The 19,808-nt window shown below is 38.8% G+C and overlaps 1 protein-coding gene and 1 pseudogene across 1 annotated transcript; one reads left to right on the forward strand and one right to left on the reverse strand.

Moving 5' to 3' along the window:
- LOC128921944 (uncharacterized) overlaps nt 1-19,808 on the forward strand; it is a 91,317-nt pseudogene that overhangs the window by 45,581 nt on the left and 25,928 nt on the right.
- On the reverse strand, nt 9,862-16,680 carry LOC128922381 (uncharacterized). The gene is made up of 9 exons (XM_054232670.1): nt 16,601-16,680; nt 11,146-11,370; nt 11,045-11,077; nt 10,896-10,940; nt 10,757-10,801; nt 10,636-10,668; nt 10,495-10,559; nt 10,125-10,165; nt 9,862-10,018 (listed from the first exon to the last, which is right to left on the reverse strand). Exons 2-9 carry the CDS (start codon nt 11,346-11,348, stop codon nt 10,004-10,006), a joined length of 480 nt encoding a protein of 159 aa, XP_054088645.1. The 5' UTR covers nt 11,349-11,370; nt 16,601-16,680; the 3' UTR covers nt 9,862-10,003.

The following is a 19,808-nucleotide window of genomic DNA, read 5'->3' on the forward strand; positions in this document are numbered from 1 at the left end:
TTCTACGTCATGGTTTCTTACCAAAGTCAGCCTCCACTCGCCATTAGTTATGTACATTGTTTCAATGGCGTCTTTTTCCCCGCGCCCTCATTTTGTCGTCTACTTTTTTATGGCATATTCTTATGTGAGTCCCTCAAGCACTTTGATATTAATTGAGAGTAGCGATGCAATTAAAATGTGACTTAATTGTATTCGAGTAGGAAGGTGGAAGGTGCGCGAGAACTAATGGTGAATGTCAATGGCTCTTTACAAATTATGAATCAATCTGTGTTATGGAAATAATGAGGTTGTGGACAGTGCGCTAATTAGTTATAAGGAAAAGTTGTACTAGATGTCGTATAAACTAATAAATGCTGAGGTCTTGACATTGAAATATTCACGATGATTTACCATTTATTTAACGTATATAACCCGGGTGGCAACTACCATAAACAAGAAGTCAAACACATGATAGATAGGGATCTATAAGCTTAGAACGCTTAAAACTATTAAACTACTTGACAAAGCTTCAAATTGTGTACTGACATGTTTCTCTAATATATGAAAATAGAACTATATTCTTTCGCAATTTAACCTTAAAATGAACGGAGGTCAAACTATTGTAGCACCGAATTTCATACTCTGCAAAGTACTTAAACCAATACGAAAATATTCAAAAATAAAAAAACCGTTAAGCACTTTCTCACTTCAGAAGACATAGCAATTATCTGAAATAATATAAATATTTGGAGAAATATGTGATGCAAATATTGAATAAAACAACTTAATCTCGGTTCATATATCGTGAATGTTTCCCAGGAGAGACAAGTATTCGCTACACTTGCGATAACTCGAATTTATATTCAACTGAGGACTATAACCGGAGCACTGTTACTCTAACAGTAATCGCGAAATGAAGTTTAAACTTATAATTTTTAGTCATGCTCTAACTGGATTATAACCAAACTATTTTTAAAACCTCACTACCCCTCTATTAACGACACTCATACTGAGGAGTTTAATGCCCTGATCAGCACTTATGCGATCTTTACAATTAACTAAATGCTTTCACAATATAGGATAAAAACATACAATTTTTAAATACCTTCAACTACACTTTTCTCGATTTCCTTAATAAATTTAAGAAAAATTTCTAAAATATTACCATATGTTTTTAGTTCAAAAATGTTAACTAATACACAATTTTAATATAACGGCTAGAAATGTTTTTTAAAAACATATTTTTGGTTTACTGCAAAATGATAACTTTTTGGAGTTGCCACCTGATTAAAAAAATATTGAACAAATGTAGTACATAATTTCTTTTTATTACAATTGTACCTAGTATACAATGATTAAATACTAACAACAATTCAATTCTAATAACTTAAAAATAATAATTAAAAGCTCAATGTTAGAGAAATTCATTTGCTCCTACAGTTGTCTTGCTAAGTCTGAAGGCCTCTTACGTTTCAGTCGGTTTCTCGTTCAGCAGTACCGATGAGTCTGGATGCCTCTTCATTTACATGCTGTATAAGCCTCATTTCGTGAATCTTTGCAAGTTTGGTTATTTCGTTTACTACTGAATTCACACCAAGATCACGGTGAAGGTCAGCAGATCTAACATACCAAGGAGCATTAACTATACTTAGTACCTTATTGGAAGCGCTGAATGAAGGCAATACAGTTTTGACTTGAGCAACCCCATAGTTGAGCTCCATAGGCCCAAAATGGCTTTAGTACTTGAATATATATAAACAGGTTGTTTGCGATAGAAAGCGTGGATCTTCTACCGACTAGATGGTAAAACTTAGCAAATTTAAAATCAAGCTCACCCTTTTTTTATTTCACATGCTCTTTCCAGCGAAGATTAGCGTCTAAGGTGTTTCCTAGGCACTTAGCATTATTGTGATGTGGTATTGGAGTACCATTTATATAAATGGGATGGTATGATGGTTTTTTTAAAGTAAAGTCTACGTGCATTAATTTGGAATCTTTTAATTTAATGCGCTGGAAGCCCATTGTGTAATTGCATTGACTGCTGTTTGCACTCGAAGGGTAGATATTGAGGTTGACTCTCCTGCTGCTAAGAGGGCTGTGTCATCCGCAAACGTCGCTGTCACATAACTTGAGGCAGTGGGAATATCACTTGTAAAAAGCAAGTAAAGCATTGGTCCCAACACGCTTCCCTGGGGAACGCCCGCTTCTATTGTTGCAAGTTTGAGTATGCATCCTCTTGTTTTATGCGAAAGTATCTATAGTTTAGGTAGGAAGCAATTATTTCGCAATATTGTTTGGTAACATACATTTCAGTTTCAGCAGTAGACCCGAATGCCAAACTCTATCAAAAGCCTGAGACACGTCTAAGAAAGCCGCCGAACAAACGTTCTTTTTATCCATAGCATTTTCAACGAAATTAACGATTCGGTGTACCTGGTCAATTGTTGAATGATGATCACGAAAGCCGAACTGATGTACTGGTATAAGATGTTTTCGATCTATTATTGATTTGAGCCCCTTTATGAGAACATTCTCGAAGACTTTAATGTAGAGGTTTACCCGGCTTAGGTATCATAATAACTTCAGATACTTTCCAAAGCGATGGAACATATCTTAAGTATAATGCACTGTTTACAATATTTACAATTTAAGATAAGACTTTTTATTTCTTTACTAGTAACTGGAGAAATGCTGACGAGTAAATCCAACCAACTATTTTCACAGTTTAGCTCATCTCCATCGTTAGGTGTAAATGTGTTTCTCAAATGATTTGCAAATACTGCAGCTTTTTGTGCATTCGTTTTGGCCCATTCAGTTTCGCTAAATTTTATTGGTACGACATGTTTTATTTGTTTATTAATATTCCTTGCAGCTTTCCAGAGCGAATAATCGGTAGTTTTATCAACAGTGTGTTTGGACAAATATGTTTTGAAGGGATAGTTTTTAAACTGTCTAATATTTCTTCCTAGTTCCGCTGTACATCTATTAAGCTCTGTTTTGAGAGCAGCCGACCTAGTTTGCTGCCATCTTCGTCGAAGTTTGCGTTTTTTATGGATACCATCTAAGATGTATTTTGGGAATTTGTTTCCACTTACCTTCACGCGAATATTCGGTGTACTGTTCCACGCTGCATTTTGAATTATTTTTATGAAAGATTCAACTTCACAATCTAAGTCAGCATCTGTCGATATGTGCTTTAGTTTAAAATCGACTTTATTTAGTATCGTCTTAAATTTATACCAATCAGTATGTTTACTAGATAAAGAACAAGTGCCGGACGAAATTACTGGTTTTTCACATAAAGTTAGTAACACTGATGAATGATCAGAGCTTAAATCTGAGCTATCTTACAAAGTATTACAAGTACATAATAACAAACAAAAAATTTAGATAGAGGTGGAACACAATTGCTTAAATATTATCTAAGACTGTAAATTAAAGGGTTGCCACACTTAATAAATAAGCATTATGCATTATGCATTTCTTATTTTAGCAACAGATTATGACTTAATGGTGTTGCCATCTGATCTAAAATACAAAATAGTGATATGTATAAGAAACAGTTATTGTATATAAAAATTAAAAAAAAATTAAAAATTGTCTAATAATTACAGTGATGATCCAGCGTCCTTTTCTTCTAAAGTGTCTTATTTTATTGTCTCAATTGACTGTTGATTTCATTTGACTCAGCTTCTTTTTTAAGTATCTATATAATTCGCTATGCTTTATTAGCTTCGATAGATCTAAAATAAATCATAATTCAATAAAATAAAAAAAAAAACATAAGATGATAGCATTATCTTCCACGGCTTTCAGAAATCCAATGATTTTGACTCCATGAGACGAACTCACTGTCTTCACAGTTTTTCATGTAGTCATAAACGGCGGTTTCCATTGTTCTTCAATGTTCATACAGCCTTTTACATCTCTTCTGAAGATTTTTCTTTTTGTATTGTCTTGTGGCCAGCCTTAGCTTTTGATCTTAACTGATCGTTTTATCGCTGAAAACTATATAAATATTTCTAGAGAATTTGAATGAACCCTCAGAAAAAGTGCAGTTTCTGTGGGTTGGTTAAAAACTAAATTTTCTCTTTCTTGAGGTTAAGTATCAGGCTCATTTCAGTACTTATGCTTATAACTTTTTGTTGTAGAGCCAAAATACATACCGTCAATAATTTTAAAAAATACTGCCGAGTTTACAATACTTTTTCAGACATAAACCCAGATTGGTTCCGATTACATAGACCAATTTCCGTGGGATCTTTTCTAGCTTACACAGCACAGCACGATCCAAGTGAAAATTATTTCAGATTTATTCATATCACCATAAGGGAGCTGTGGAACGGCATCTTCGATATAAGGGAGCTGTGGAACGGCATCTCAAACTCATTGTATACCGCTGCAGCCGAAACAATTGGTCTCCGGCAACGCCAAAAAACCAGTTGGTACAATGAGAATTGTCGTTCCGCAGTGGAGAGAAAACAGACTGCTTACCTCGCAACGTTGCGATCGACTACAACACGTTCGGGGTGGGATAGATATCGAGAACTGAAGAGGGAAGCGAGACGCATTTGCAGACGTAAAAAGAAAGAGGCCGAAATGCGTGAGTATGAAAAGCTTGAAAAGCTGGCCGACATGGTTAATGCTCGAAAATTTTATGAAAAGATGAGGCGATTAACAGAAGGTTGCAATACCGGAGCATTATCATGTAGGGACCGAGAAGGTAATCTGGTAACGGATGTCCAGAGCACACTGGGATTATGGAGGGAACACTTCTCCGACCTGCTCAATGGCAGTGAAAGTACAACACCAGGAGATGGCGAACCCGATTCCCCAATCGATGACGATGGAATTGTCGTTCCGTTCCATTACCCGACCATGAAGAAATTCGAATAGCAATTACCCGCTTGTAGAACAACAAAGCGGCGGGGGCCGATGGATTACCGGCCGAGCTATTCAAATACGGCGGCGAAGAACTGATAAGGTGCATGCATCAGCTTCTTTGTAGAATATGGTCGGAAGAAAGCTTGCCTGACGATTGGAATCTTAGTGTGCTCTGCCCAATCCATAAGAAGGGAGACCCCACAATCTGCGCCAACTACCGTGGTATAAGTCTCCTCAATATCGCATATAAGGTTTTGTCGAGCGTATTGTGTGAAAGACTAAAGCCCACCGTCAACGAACTGTTTGGACCTTATCAGTGTGGCTTTAGACCTGGAAAGTCTACAATGGACCAGATATTCACAATGCGCCAAATCTTGGAAAAGACCCGAGAGAGAAGAATCGATACTCACCATCTTTTTATCGATTTTAAAGCTGCCTTCGATAGCACGAAAAGGAGCTGCCTTTATGCCGCGATGTCTGAATTTGGTATCCCTGCAAAACTAATACGGCTATGTAAGCTGACGTTGAGCAACACCAAAAGCTCCGTCAGGATCGGGAAGGACCTCTCCGAGCCGTTCGATACCAAACGAGGCTTCAGACAGGGTGACTCACTATCGTGCGACTTCTTCAATCTATTGCTGGAAAAAATAATACGAGCTGCAGAACTAAATAGAGAGGGTACAATCTTCTAAAAGAGTGTACAGCTACTGGCGTATGCCGATGATATTGATATCATCGGAAGCAACAACCGCGCCGTTTGTTCTGCGTTTTCCAGACTAGATAAAGAAGCGAAGCGTATGGGTCTGGTGGTGAATGAGGACAAGACGAAATATCTCCTGTCATCAAACAAACAGTCAGCGCACTCGCGTCTTCGCTCCCACGTCACTGTTGACAGTCATAACTTTGAAGTTGTAGATAATTTCGTTTATCTGGGAACCAGCATTAACAACACCAACAATGTCAGCCTTGAAATCCAACGCAGAATCACTCTTGCCAACAGGTGCTACTTTGGACTGAGTAGGCAATTGAAAAGTAAAGTCCTCTCTCGACGAACCAAAATCAAACTCTATAAGTCGCTCATTATTCCCGTCCTGATGTATGGCGCTGAAGCGTGGACGATGACAACATCCGATGAGACGACTCTTGGGGGTTTCGAGAGAAAGGTTTTGCGCAAGATTTATGGTCCTCTAAACATTGGCAACGGCGAATACCGCAGACGATGGAACGATGAGCTGTAAGATTTATACGACGACATTGACATAGTTCAGCGAATAAAAAGACAGCGGCTACGCTGGCTAGGTCATGTTGTACGGATGGAAGAAAACACTCCAGCTCTGAAAGTATTCGATGCAGTACCCGCTGGAGGAAGCCGCGGAAGAGGACGACCTCCACTCCGGTGGAAAGACCAAGTGCAAAGTGACCTGGCTTCACTTGGTGTTTCCAGTTGGCGCCAAAAAGCAAAAAGGAGGAATGAGTGGCGCGCTCTGGTGGATTCGGCTATAATCGCTTAAAGCGGTTCCTACGCCAAATATATATATATATATATTCATATCACCATACATCCCAGCATCGATCTGTTGTCATTAATCATATATCAATGCCGAAAATACAACACTTTACTCCTCCCGATACTGAATCTCTCACTTTTTATGGATGAGTGAATAACACGAAAATAATATCAGTGCTCTTCTAGCTAATGTTAGAGACCTGTTATCTGTTGGTTATTCATACCAAGATAGTACTCAGTTGTTCAGTTTAGCTATACTAACCATAGTTCCCTTACTTATTTCAATCACGCCTAAAATCACCTCAAACTCAGTTTGCCGTTAGCTGATAATACTAAGCATTTAAATCAATTATCAACTTACCACCAACACCCCCTCTCTCACGCACTTACCAAAAATATTTGCAATGAACGCAATGTCACAAATGTCAGCACATCGACAAACGTAATTGTCATTGGCATGTTTTTAGGCGCTTAAACCAAATGTCACATATCAAAATATTGTGCTTTAGCTCATCACAGCTCAAGTCTGTGTATGGAGTAATGCAAATTATGCGCGCGTGTTGCAATGACAATTGCAATGTGTAATCAACATCATTATCGCACAAAATGCCTGGCATACTTTTGTGCGCGCAAATTAGCACGCATTTGCGAAATGACGCCCATTAAATAGTAATGCGGCGGAATGCAATGCGCAGTTGACAGTGGATGAGGGATTGGATGCTATACAAATTACGCACAACTCTAACATGAAATTTAATGCGTGTGTGTATGTGATATATATATATAATTACACTTATTTATATATCCCGTTAATAATTTAATTTTAGTATGAGGGCTGAGACAATTTATTTTCAATTCACTTTTACCACCACATTATATCCAAGACTATACACACACCTAATGTTACTAAGTTATTTCACCTACTAACCGATATATATGTACAGAGCCCACCGGACTGTTGAAAGTCCTAATTATAGATATATGGAAGTTAGGCGAAGTCATGAGTCATACAGTGACTCCGGCAACTAACTGAGGGTTTCAAAACCGGAGCACACTCCTGTAGGGCCCCCAGAGGTGATCTAGTTGTTGATGACCAGAGTATACTGAGTTTGTGGAGGGAACACTTCTCCAGCCTGCTGAATGGCAGTGAAAGTACAACACCAGGAGATGGCGAACCCGATTCCCCAATCGACGTTGATGGAACAGATGTTCCATTGCCCGACCGTGAAGAAATTAGAATAGCAATTACCCGCTAGAAGAACAACAAGGCGGCGTGGGCCGATGGATTGCCGGCCGAGCTATTCAAATACGGCGGAAAAACTGATAAGGTGCATGCATCAGCTTCTTTACGGAATATGGTCGGAAGAAAGCATGGCAGTCGATTGTAATCTCAGTGTACTCTGCCCAATACACAAAAAGGGAGATCCCACAATCTGCGCCAATTACCGTGGGATAAGCCTAGATATCGCCTATAAGGTTCTATCGGGCGTACTGTGTGAAAGACCGTCCCACCACAACAAACTGATTGGACCTTATCAGTGTGGCTATAGACCTGGAAAATCAACAACTGACCAGATATTCACCATGCGCCAAATCTTGAAGAAGACCCGAGAAAAGATAATCGACACACACCATCTCTTTGTCGACTTTAAAGCTGCTTTCGACAGCACGAAAAGGATTTCCTCTATGCCGCGATGTCTGAATTTGGTATCCCCGCAAAACTAATACGGCTGTGGAAGCTGACGTTGAGCAACACCAAATGCTCCGAGCCGTTCGATACCAAACGATTTCAGACAAGGTGACTCACTATCGTGCGACTTCTTCAATCAATTGCTGGAAAAAATAATACGAGCTGCAGAGCTAAATAGAGAAGGTACAATCTTCTACAAGAGTGTACAGCTACTGGCGTACGCCGATGATATCGATATCATTGGAAACAACACCCGCGCCGTTAGTTCTGCTTTCTCCAGACTGGATAAGGAAGCGAAGCCTATGGGTCTGGTGGTGAACGAGGGCAAGACGAAATAGCTCCTGTTATCATACAAACAGTCAGCGCACTCGCATCTTGGCTCACACGTCACTGTTGACAGTCATACCTTTGAAGTTGTAAATAGTTTCGTCCACTTGGGAACCAGCGTTAACAACACTAACAATGTCAGCCTTGAAATCCAACGCAGAATCACTCTTGCCAACAGGTGCTACTATGAACTAAGTAGGCAATTGAAAAGTAAAGTTCTCTCTCGACGAATAAAAACCAAACTCTACAACTCCCTCATCATCCCCGACCTACTTTACGGTGCAGAAGCGTGGACGATGTCAACATCCGATGAGACGGCACTAGGATTTTCGAGAGAAAGGTTTTGCGGAAGATTTATGGTCCCTTAAACATTGGCAACGGCGAATACCGCAGAAGATGGAACGATGAGCTGTATGTGTTATTCGACGACATAGACATAGTTCAGCGAATAAAACGACAGCGGCCACGCTGCCTAGGTCATGTTGTTCGAATGGACGGAAGTGCCCCAGCTCTGAAAGTTTTCGATGCAGTACCCGCTTGTGGAAGCCGAGGAAGAGGGAGGCCTTCACTTCGATGGAAGGACCAGGTGGAGAATGACCTGTCTTCACTTGTTATTAAAAATTGGCGCCAAACTGCCAAATGGAGAGATACGCGGGGCGCCGTTGTGGACTCGGCTATAACCGCATAAACATTTCAAAAGTTATAAGATGCGAAGAGATTGACTTGCACGGAGTCTTTTTGACACCCTCACCTGGGAACCATTTCTAGAAAGTTGAGATTCTAACAATAAATAAAAACGTACAACTTTTACATATTCGTAAATATGTTGAATAAACGGTTTAACTTTATTTGCAAACTTTAATATTGAAAAATACTACTTTCGAACCTCAGTTGCCATTCTTCGGCCATACAATGCTTTCAATAAAGTCCAAGTGATCAAACACTTTTGTTATCACATAAGGTTCAAAATCGTCAGATTCCTTTGCTACAATTGCAAACAATTTATGTATGGGGAAATTTTCTTGAACTTTGTATATTGGCATGCCAAGGAAAGTGCGCTTAAATTTCAAATTCTTTGCACATAGTTGAGATGGCTTCAGGTCAGTACCGGTCTTATCAAAACATTCACCGTCTGCTACAATCTGAATTTTTCCGAAATATCCCATCAAATCTATAAAAATATATATAGTACAATAAAATAAAAGTAGATCAAAATCAAATTGAAAACTCACAACTCTCTGGATTCACTTGTGAAGTGTATAAGCACACTGGATGCCAATCGGAAGAGTAATCGAAATCACTCACCATTTCAATCAAAGCAATATTGTTAAGGGAAGGTGTTTCTGAAGAGAAATCGGGATGTATGTGAAATGCCTGAAATGTTGAAATCAGTTTAAAAAGAATTTGTTAAAGTTCTAACTTATTAATTACCTTTATTTCCTTATGCTCTGAACCCACTTCTATCTTCGTAAATTTGACAGTTGATACGCAACCTGCTGCAGTTATATAAAACCGTTTGTCAATCCAATTGCCTCTACATAAGCCAACTGCACTGTCAGATTTAAAAAGAAAGGCGCTGAACGAGGTCACGGGATCAATCGATCGCAAATCATTAGTTATTTTTTCACAAGCTTAAACCAAATTAAAATCCCATTAACATTTAGCAATAAAAGTATGTTTCATAAGATCTGTGTTTACAATAAAAAAGCACGGAATTCAAAACAATGCGAAACTTACCAAGTTCTGCTGGACGTTTCTGAGGTGTGGCAACGTCTGTTCTGTAAGTAAAGAAAAAATTAACAAATAGTAGTTTCTTGTAAGTATTCTTAATTTAAAAGAGGTCAACACTAAACTGTTCGTACACTAACAAACATGACAGAATTCATCTAACGGGGAATGGGTTCTATTTACTGCCGAAAATAGGTGTGGCACTAGAACATTGAAATTCTTAAGTTCACCGCGTTATTTTCATAAATTAATTGCAAGTGTTTTTACTTAGTGCTTACTTAGAGAGCTTTAAGCTTAGAAAACTACAGACTTCACAATAAATTGATCTTCATTAAAAAAGTTAGTTTACTTTATAATTACATTAAAACACTTTACTAACTTTTGGCAAGCTGGTTGCTTAACTCAACTACTTTCTGATTCAACCGTGTAATTTCCGCAGACATTCTAAAAAATAAGGAGAAATTAACAAGTTATGTTATAATAATTTTACAAACCAAATCGTATTCATGCTTAATGCTACCTTCCTTCCGCTGTTTTTATCACCTCTGTCAATCTGAAAGTTTCCAAAAATAAAACAAGAGATAGTAGTAGAGCTCATGAATAGTTGGTGATACTCAAGTTCAAAACAAAATATTATTTACCGTTGATTCCATCTCTCCTCAGTTGCGTTGGCTTCCGCGGTCATTCTGAAAATTCCGACATTTTTATAAAACAAAGGTTAGTAGTAGATCTTATGAAAATAGTTTGAAATATTTAAGTTAAAAATAAAGTATTAATTACCGTTGAGTACACCTATCCTCGGTTGCTTTGGCTTCCGCGGTTATTCTGAAATTTGGATTTTTTTAATAAAACAAATGGATGTAAGTAGATCTTGTTATTGTTGGCGATATTGAAGCTCTAAATATAATATTGCTCTCGTTTAATTCTACCTTTCTTCCATTGCTTCGATTTTCGCTGTCATTCTGAAATTTTCGAAAAATAAATCAAGTGTTAGTGATATAACATTTTATTTCGGATTGGTTCTATTTACCTATTCAGTGCATCATCTATTAGACTTTGCTTTTCTTCGATTGTTTTAGCCAAACTCATGCAACTGTCTCTCTCTTTCCCGGCATCTACGTTAATTTTCAATGGCTCATCGATTATGGAGGGATCAGGCTCATTCCGTTTTCCATACACTGTCGCTTGGAGCAGCGCGAAGAAAAGTCCACATAATATGAGTTTATTTTTCATTTTACAAAATAACTTCAAATAGCTGTGAATAGAAAAAGTAGAAACAAGTGTTCTTAATCTATTTAATATTATTATCACCGGAGTGCACTCGAATATCTGGTTCTCATAAGTATGTCGCCTACATTAGTCCAATTATGGACGCACTTTAACGAAAATCGTGCCGCTAAGCATAATTTTATTTTAATATTTTCGCAACTTTTTGTTTCTTCACCTAAAACCTATATGTTCGTAACTCCCTAATGCAAAATCCCAGAAACACAACAATTTATATATAAACCCATATCTGAGGAACTACTTGTCCAATTTGAACGAAAAGTGCTACGAAATATTTCGGTGATATATTGATGTTACGACGCCAACTTTGCATTTAACGTTATTTTCAATATCATCTGCTTCCTCGTTTTACAATATGTAAATTAAGTAGCAATAAAAATATTGAAATTAAGTTTAACAAAAATAATGTATTCAAAGTGTGGCATCACATAGTCAAAATCGGATCATAGTTTACAAAACCCTAGATGTCGAACATGAGGACCACAGTGTATGCAACTATTTCTTTTATCGAAAATATCGGCAAATCTCTCACAAAATATCCTAAAGGAATTCAGATGGCGTTTTTCACTGACAATAATGTTCCTCTATGCCAAGAATTGGTAATCCCAAGTACATAAGTACTTTCCCAAGGTACACCTAGAAGTATTTTAGATTAAAAGTATTATAAATTAATTGAAATTTCGTTTGAATTTGTGCTTAATATATTGACTGCGCGCGAAATTCTCAAACAAAGTTCTTTTATGCATTACTGCTTTTATAAGAGAAATATACACAGATATTCATAAATATATATTTAATTTTAATTTTAAGGGGGTGTTCTGGTCAAGCAGGACGCACCTTTTTCTGAAGCCCCCACTCCACCGGCCCGTATGTCGACAATTTTTTTATATTATTAAAATCTCAATAAAAAACATATACAAAAATGGATGGTAAAAATGTTTTTAATTTTTTTTATCTTAGTATAAAAAATGCCTAAAATTCATGCGTCTAGACCAGAATACCCCTTGAACGATTTTTATTAAAAAAAAAAACATAAATATTAGAAAAAATTAATTATATTTTTGTGGCACAAACCGCAATCTTTTACTATATTAAATTTGTATAAATATTTATCCATAAAAAATATTATTACTCATACGCCATGGCGAACTATAACAACAGAGATTTGGTTGGTGTAACTCCTACCCAGTGCACGCTGTTATAAATATTAACGATGTCAATGATGAATTTGCCGACTACGGTATTTATAAATATGTATATATTGTGATTTTCACAGTGGTTTACGTGCGACACAGTCCGCATACTTGAAATGGTCAACACTTTCAAATATTCAAGAAATAAACAATAATAAAGCAAATTAATGATCTTTAAGTTTGCCGTAGTGTTTCGGCGTTTTTCTCAGGTGGATTACCTGAGAAATCGCGTAGGCATTGCTTGCTTTTTTATATTTATGTTAGTTGTCCTTTTACTCTGGAGGGTCCCTTGGGTGGTGAATCGCAGAGTTGAACTTTAATTATAAAGAACCGGAGGGTCCCCCCGAAGGTAATGAATCGCGGTTCTTGTTTTTAGTAAGTTATTAACTGTACAAGCCTATATTTATTTATATTCAGGATTTAGAATTCTCTGGAGGGTCCCATGGGTGGTGAATCGCAGAGAATTTTATTATTTATAAGCTGGAGGGTCCCCCCGAAGGTGGTGAATCGCAGCCTTGATTATATTTTTTTATTGGCTGTACGAGCCTGTTGAATTAATAAAATAATGTATGTATGTGATTGGCGTTGCAACCGTTTAGCCGGTTATAGCCGAATCGACGATAGTGCGCCACCTGTCTCTCTCCTTCGCAGTTCAGCGCCAGTTGGAGATCCCAAGTGTAACCAGGTCGCTCTCCACCTGGTCCCTCCAACGGAGTGGAGGCCTTCCCCTTCCTCGGCTTCCTCCGGCGGGTACTGCATCGAACACTTTCAGGGCTGGAGTGTTTTCGTCCATTCGGACAACATGACCTAGCCAGCGTAGCCGCTGTCTTTTTATTCGCTGAACTATGTCAATGTCGTCGTATAACTCGTACAGCTCATCGTTCCATCGTCTGCGGTATTCGCCGTTGCCAATGTTCTGAGGACCATAAATCTTGCGCAAAATTTTCCTCTCGAAAACTCCTAGTGTCGTCTCATCTGATGTTGACATCGTCCAAGCTTCTGCACCGTAAAGCAGGACGGGAATGATAAGCGACTTGTAGAGCTTGATTTTGGTTCGTCGAGAGAGGACTTTACTGTTCAATTGCCTACTCAGTCCAAAGTAGCACCTGTTGGCAAGAGTTATTCTGCGCTGGATTTCGAGGCTGACATTGTTCGTGTTGTTGATGCTGGTTCCCAGGTATACGAAATTATCTACGACCTCGAAGTTATGACTGTCAACAGTAAAGTGGGAGCCAAGACGCGAATGCGCCGACTGTTTGTTTGATGACAGGAGATATTTCGTCTTGTCCTCATTCACCTCCAGACCCATTCGCTTCGCCTCCTTATCCATGCGGGAAAAAGCAGAACAAACGGCGCGGTTGTTGCTTCCGATGATATCAATATCATCGGCGTACGCCAGGAGCTGTACACTCTTGTAGAAGATTGTACCTTCTCGGTTTAGCTCTGCAGCTCTTATAATTTTTTCCAGCATCAGGTTAAAGAAGTCGCACGATAGTGAGTCACCTTGTCTGAAACCTCGTTTGGTATCGAACGGCTCGGAGAGGTCCTTCCCAATCATGACGGAGCTTTTGGTGTTGCTCAACGTCAATTTACACAGCCGTATTAGTTTTGCGGGGATACCAAATTCAGACATCGCGGCGTAAAGGCAACTCCTTTTCGTGCTGTCGAAAGCAGCTTTAAAATCGACAAAAAGGTGGTGTGTGTCGATCCTCTTTTCTCGGGTCTTTTCCAAGATTTGGCGCATGGTGAATATCTGGTCAGTTGTCGATTTTCCAGGTCTAAAGCCACACTGATAAGGTCCAATCAGTTTGTTGACGGTGGGCTTTAGTCTTTCACACAATACGCTCGATAGAACCTTGTATGCGATATTTAGGAGGCTGATCCCACGGTAATTGGCGCAGATTGTGGGATCTCCCTTTTTATGGATTGGGCAGAGCACACTGAGATTCCAATCGTCAGGCATGCTTTCTTCCGACCATATTCTGCAAAGAAGCTGATGCATGCACCTTATCAGTTCTTCGCCGCCGTATTTGAATAGTTCTGCCGGTAATCTATCGGCCCCCGCTGCTTTGTTGTTCTTCAAGCGGGTAATTGCTATTCGAATTTCTTCATGGTCGGGTAATGGAACATCTGTTCCATCGTCATCGATTGGAGGATCGGGTTCGCCATCTCCTGGTGTTGTACTCTCACTGCCATTCAGCAGGTCGGAGAAGTGTTCCCTCCATAATCCCAGTATGCCCTGGACATCGGTTACCAGATTACCACCTTGGTCTCTACATGAGGATGCTCCGGTCTTGAAACCTTCGTTAAGTCGCTTCATTTTTTCATAAAATTTTCGAGCATTCCCTCTGTCTGCCAGCTTCTCAAGCTCTTCGTACTCACGCATTTCGGCCTCTTTCTTTTTTTGTCTGCAAATGCGTCTCGCTTCCCTCTTCAGCTCTCGGTATCTATCCCATCCCGCACGTGTTGTGGTCGTTTGCAATGTTGCGAGGTAGGCAGTCTGTTTTCTCTCCGCTGCGAGACGGCACTCCTCATCGTACCAGCTTGTTTTTTGTCGTTGCCGAAAACCAATTGTTTCGGCTGCAGCGGTACGCAGTGAGTTTGAGATGCCGTTCCACAGTTCCCTTATACCGAGATGCTGATGAATGCTCTCAGAGAGCAGGAGTGCAAGTCGAGTAGAGTATTTCGTGGCTGTCTGTTGCGATTGCAGCTTTTCGACGTCGAACCTTCCTTGTGTTTGTTGACGGGCATTCTTTGCTGCACAGAGGCGGGTGCGTATCTTCGCTGCGACCAGATAATGGTCCGAGTCTATATTTGGTCCTCGGAGCGTACGCACGTCTAAAACACAGGAGACATGTCTTCCGTCTATCACAACGTGATCGATTTGGTTCCGCGTGTTTCGATCAGGAGACAGCCAAGTAGCTTGATGTATTTTCTTATGCTGGAATCTGGTACTACAGACGACCATATTTCGGGCCCCAGCGAAGTCGATCAGCCTCAGGCCGTTTGGCGATGTTTCGTCATGGAGGCTGAATTTTCCGACTGTTGTGCCAAAGACACCTTCTTTACCCACCCTGGCGTTAAAATCACCAAGCACGACTTTTACATCGTGGCGGGGGCAGCGCTCATAGGTGCGTTCTAGGCGCTCATAGAAAGCATCTTTGGTCACATCGTCCTTCTCTTCCGTTGGGGCGTGGGCGCAAATCAGCGATATGTTGAAGAACCTCGCTTTGATGCGGATTGTGGCTAGACGTTCATCCACCGGGGTGAATGCCAGGACTCTGCGACGGAGTCTCTCTCCCACCACAAATCCAACACCAAATTTGCGCTCCTTTATATGGCCGCTGTAGTAGATGTCACAAGGACCCACCTTCTTCCGTCCTTGTCCCGTCCATCGCACTTCTTGGATGGCGGTGATGTCAGCCTTAAGTCGTATGAGGACATCAACCAGCTGGGCAGAGGCACCTTCCCAATTAAGGGTCCGGACATTCCAGGTGCATGCCCTTACATCATTATCCTTAAAACGTTTGCAGGGGTCGTCATCAAAAGGGGGGTGTCTCATCCGAGGCTTTCGTAGATTTTTCATTGGGGGGTGTTTTTATGTGGTGGGTCCCAAACCCTACGCACAACCGCATAAGCGGGCTTCGCCTTCTCACTTTAGCTCGCCTTCAAACGGATGTCTGTTGGCTACCCAGAGGATACTTGGTCTAAAACCGGAAGTCGTGAGCTGCTTGAACCATGTGGAGAAGAATCGTTTCTGGCCACTCCCAAGTGAGTGACAATCAAAAACTTTCCTCACTTGCGTGAACTTCTACACATGATCCCATCCGCCAATATAAATATATAAATATATAAAATAATATTACAATAAAATATAAATTACTGTCAAATAACCGCATAGTCAAAATAAATAGCTTCACTATTTATTTTTTCACATTCTTATTCCTTATTTGACCAACAGTAATTATTATAATTAAATTATAATATATTAAATTCTGCACTCACCTTCTTCCTTAGTCCTTCTCCAAAGAGACGCAGCACAGAAATGATACTGAATTAATTTCTGCTTCGCTTTATATTCAGTCACTGATCGCGAATTGCTTATATATTGAGAGAAGAGCACGAGAATCACAGCCACTCTAGCGATAGTATTTGGAAAGCTAATATTACCGTTCTCAAACAAAGAAAGAGAAAATTTAACTCTCCCATACAACAAGAAAATGCTAGGCAAACTGAGAGAAATTGTAGAAGAAATACTGAAATAGAAATTTGGTTGCATGCACTCACACATACATATGTTCATTAAAATATATTCTCAGCAAAACTGAAGACATAAAAGTCCACGAATGATAAGAATGTAGATCACCACAATTTCTTTGAGGTCTCTCTGTCACGGCAACTGAGCAGAGTGAGTGGCGCGAAGTAGGTTCTCTCAATTATATATGTTGAATATTTGCCAATGAAATTGTTGCTTAAAATAAAATTTAAGTAATCAACAATCATCGAGCGAGGTTGGGCGGAGCAATATGTGTTTCAAGAGCGTAAGCGATCACACGAGATGTCCCTTTCAACAGCAAACGTAATGCGAAAGTGCGCCGTTACCATGGGACAAAGTGACAACAAACTCTTCAGAGAGCATCAGTGCCATGGTTCATAGCATCGTTGACGTCAATACGCTTGACATGTGGCGGATGAATGCTTCTGCCTTATCTTTATATTCAATTCAACTGAAATTGCCAATTCATTCTAATTAATGCATTATATACAGTTGCGTTCAAATAAATACCACTGCGTGCTGGAGTATGCTTTAAGGCAAAACCGTGTGTTTATCTGCATATAACTGTTAACTACGAATATTAATACGGATTACAAAGAACACACTGCTAAATGTCTCCCATCGTAAGAGAGTCTGAGGAAAATTGCACAAGAATTTATGGTAATTCTAATATAGCAATGGAGTCGGCCAAAAGTAATGAAAGTAGGATCAGTCAGTACATTGGTGCACATATATTCCATGATATTATTTCAATTAAATTTATTATCAGCACGTTTTGTATTATCTCTCACTCAGACAAGAAATTCAGAAACAAGCCAATCCCGACTATAGTTATGACGGAGAATAATACTGTAAAATTCAGAAGAATTTATGTTGTTTTAAATTATCAACTTGTGTGTATAATTGCTGTGAATGAAAAATAATTTATACTGGAAGTTTATTGAACCCACCGTGCAGTTGATAGTAAAGTCGATCTCTTGTAAATATATTACGTTGTCTTAAATAATGTGTAAATTTTATCAAAGAAATGGTTAACGATAGGACCTTGAATTTAGATGGAAAATGTATTCAGAATACTTCAAATACTAAAGAGATTTAGCACAGTTTCGTAATATTGGTAATATCGTAAATAGTTATTTTAGAGGAAATACAAACGCTATTGCAAATGAAATGCCATTGTGCATTAAAAAATATTTAATCGCACACTGCTATTAATACGAACACCACTGTATATAGTACATTAATTAAAATATATTTTGAAATTTCGGTTGAATTTAATATATAGATATCCTATTGACATCAGACATGTTTTTATGTTCTTTGTTGACATTTCCGATGCTGCGGAGATTGCGTACGCATGCTCTCCGAAGAGCTTAATATCGCTTTCTCCCATGTTAAATGCTCTTTTCTTGCACTTTGTTCACTCGTGAGAGAGACTGTGTCTATAGGTGCGATCACTTACGTTCTCCAAGCATATAATAAGGCTTCGTGCATACCCACTCGCAAATGTGTGTTCACTCAAATTTTGTAAGCAACAATCTAGTGGGCAAATGGACATGTATACTTCTATACATACATAATGAATGAGCATATTTTAGCGCTGACACTTCTCATTGGATGATTTGTTCTTGTACATACATACGAACATTGATATAGATATAGAAAGCATTCGCTTGTTAAGAATTAGTTAGCTCACTACATAACAAATACTTGTAAGAAACAAAAAGGGAGGAGGCTCAGTACCGCCTTCTTTTGTGCGCTTCGTATGGATTAAAGTAGTTTATATATAGCGACTGATATTAAGCTTTAATAGAGACAAGTAGATGTGGCTTCGTGGAGGTACAGTGGGTTCGTTTAAGTAAAAAAATGACATTTTATTTCATACATCATTTATTTCATCTCTCAGCTTTCACATTGATTTAGATATTAAAAAATTATAATTAATAAAATTAAAAAATATTAATTTAGTTTTATTCAATTAAATAAATAAAAAGACAAAAACCAAAAAATAAAAATAAATAAATAAAAATAAAATACTCAATAAAATTTCCATGAATCTATCTTTTTTCGCCTGCTAACAACTTATATTTACTGTCTAGCTAACAACTGTTGATTTGTAAGAATTAGTTAGAATATGCTAAGTACTTGAGAATTCACAATCCAACCTTAAAAAAACCAATTTCCAATTACACTTGAGTTTCATGTATTTAATTTCGCTTCTCTTCCCAATTAGATGCGCTCACAAGGATGAGTTCGGCACGCAACGTGTGTACAAGAAGACTTCACCCAACTGTGTGCTCACACTCTATCTACCGTCGCGTGAGATCACACTCTCGGGCAATAATCCGGCCATATTGCGTGGTATAATCTATGTGGATCCAAAGGCGATACAAGGTTACAGGGTGTATGCTCAATTGACATTGACATTTCGGTGAGTACTATGCTATTCTATACACATGCATGTGTAACGCACAAAGAATTTCACATACAATATGCTAGTATCAGAGAGGAGTAGATAGATTAGGATTCAGAAAGTCGGAGAGTCGGAGAGCTAACGGTACTTAATTACCCTGCATTCTTTTATAGTGTAGATGTTTCATTTTTCACAAAGCCGATTTATTTGATCTTGGGAGGCTTCTTTATTTGACAAGTGCTCAAGAGATAAAACCTCATTGAATAAATCAGTACTCAGATTCTAATATATCTCTTTTTGATCATTAATTTATTGATGGACAACAACTGCAAAGGCAATTTATTGACGACAGAGCAGAGAGGCTTGAGTAGATTGTAGGTATCTTGTGTAAAAGTTTTTCAGAAGAATGTCTTTCCATTGAGAAAGCATTTCATTGTTGCTTCAGCGTTGATGACGTTTATTTCAGGTACAGAATGTGAAATTTTACAACTACCGATGCTCTGTGACCCATTTGAAGACTTTCA

Source organism: Zeugodacus cucurbitae, chromosome 5, assembly GCF_028554725.1.
Source record: "Zeugodacus cucurbitae isolate PBARC_wt_2022May chromosome 5, idZeuCucr1.2, whole genome shotgun sequence".
In the NCBI taxonomy this organism is placed as follows: Eukaryota; Metazoa; Arthropoda; class Insecta; order Diptera; family Tephritidae; genus Zeugodacus; species Zeugodacus cucurbitae.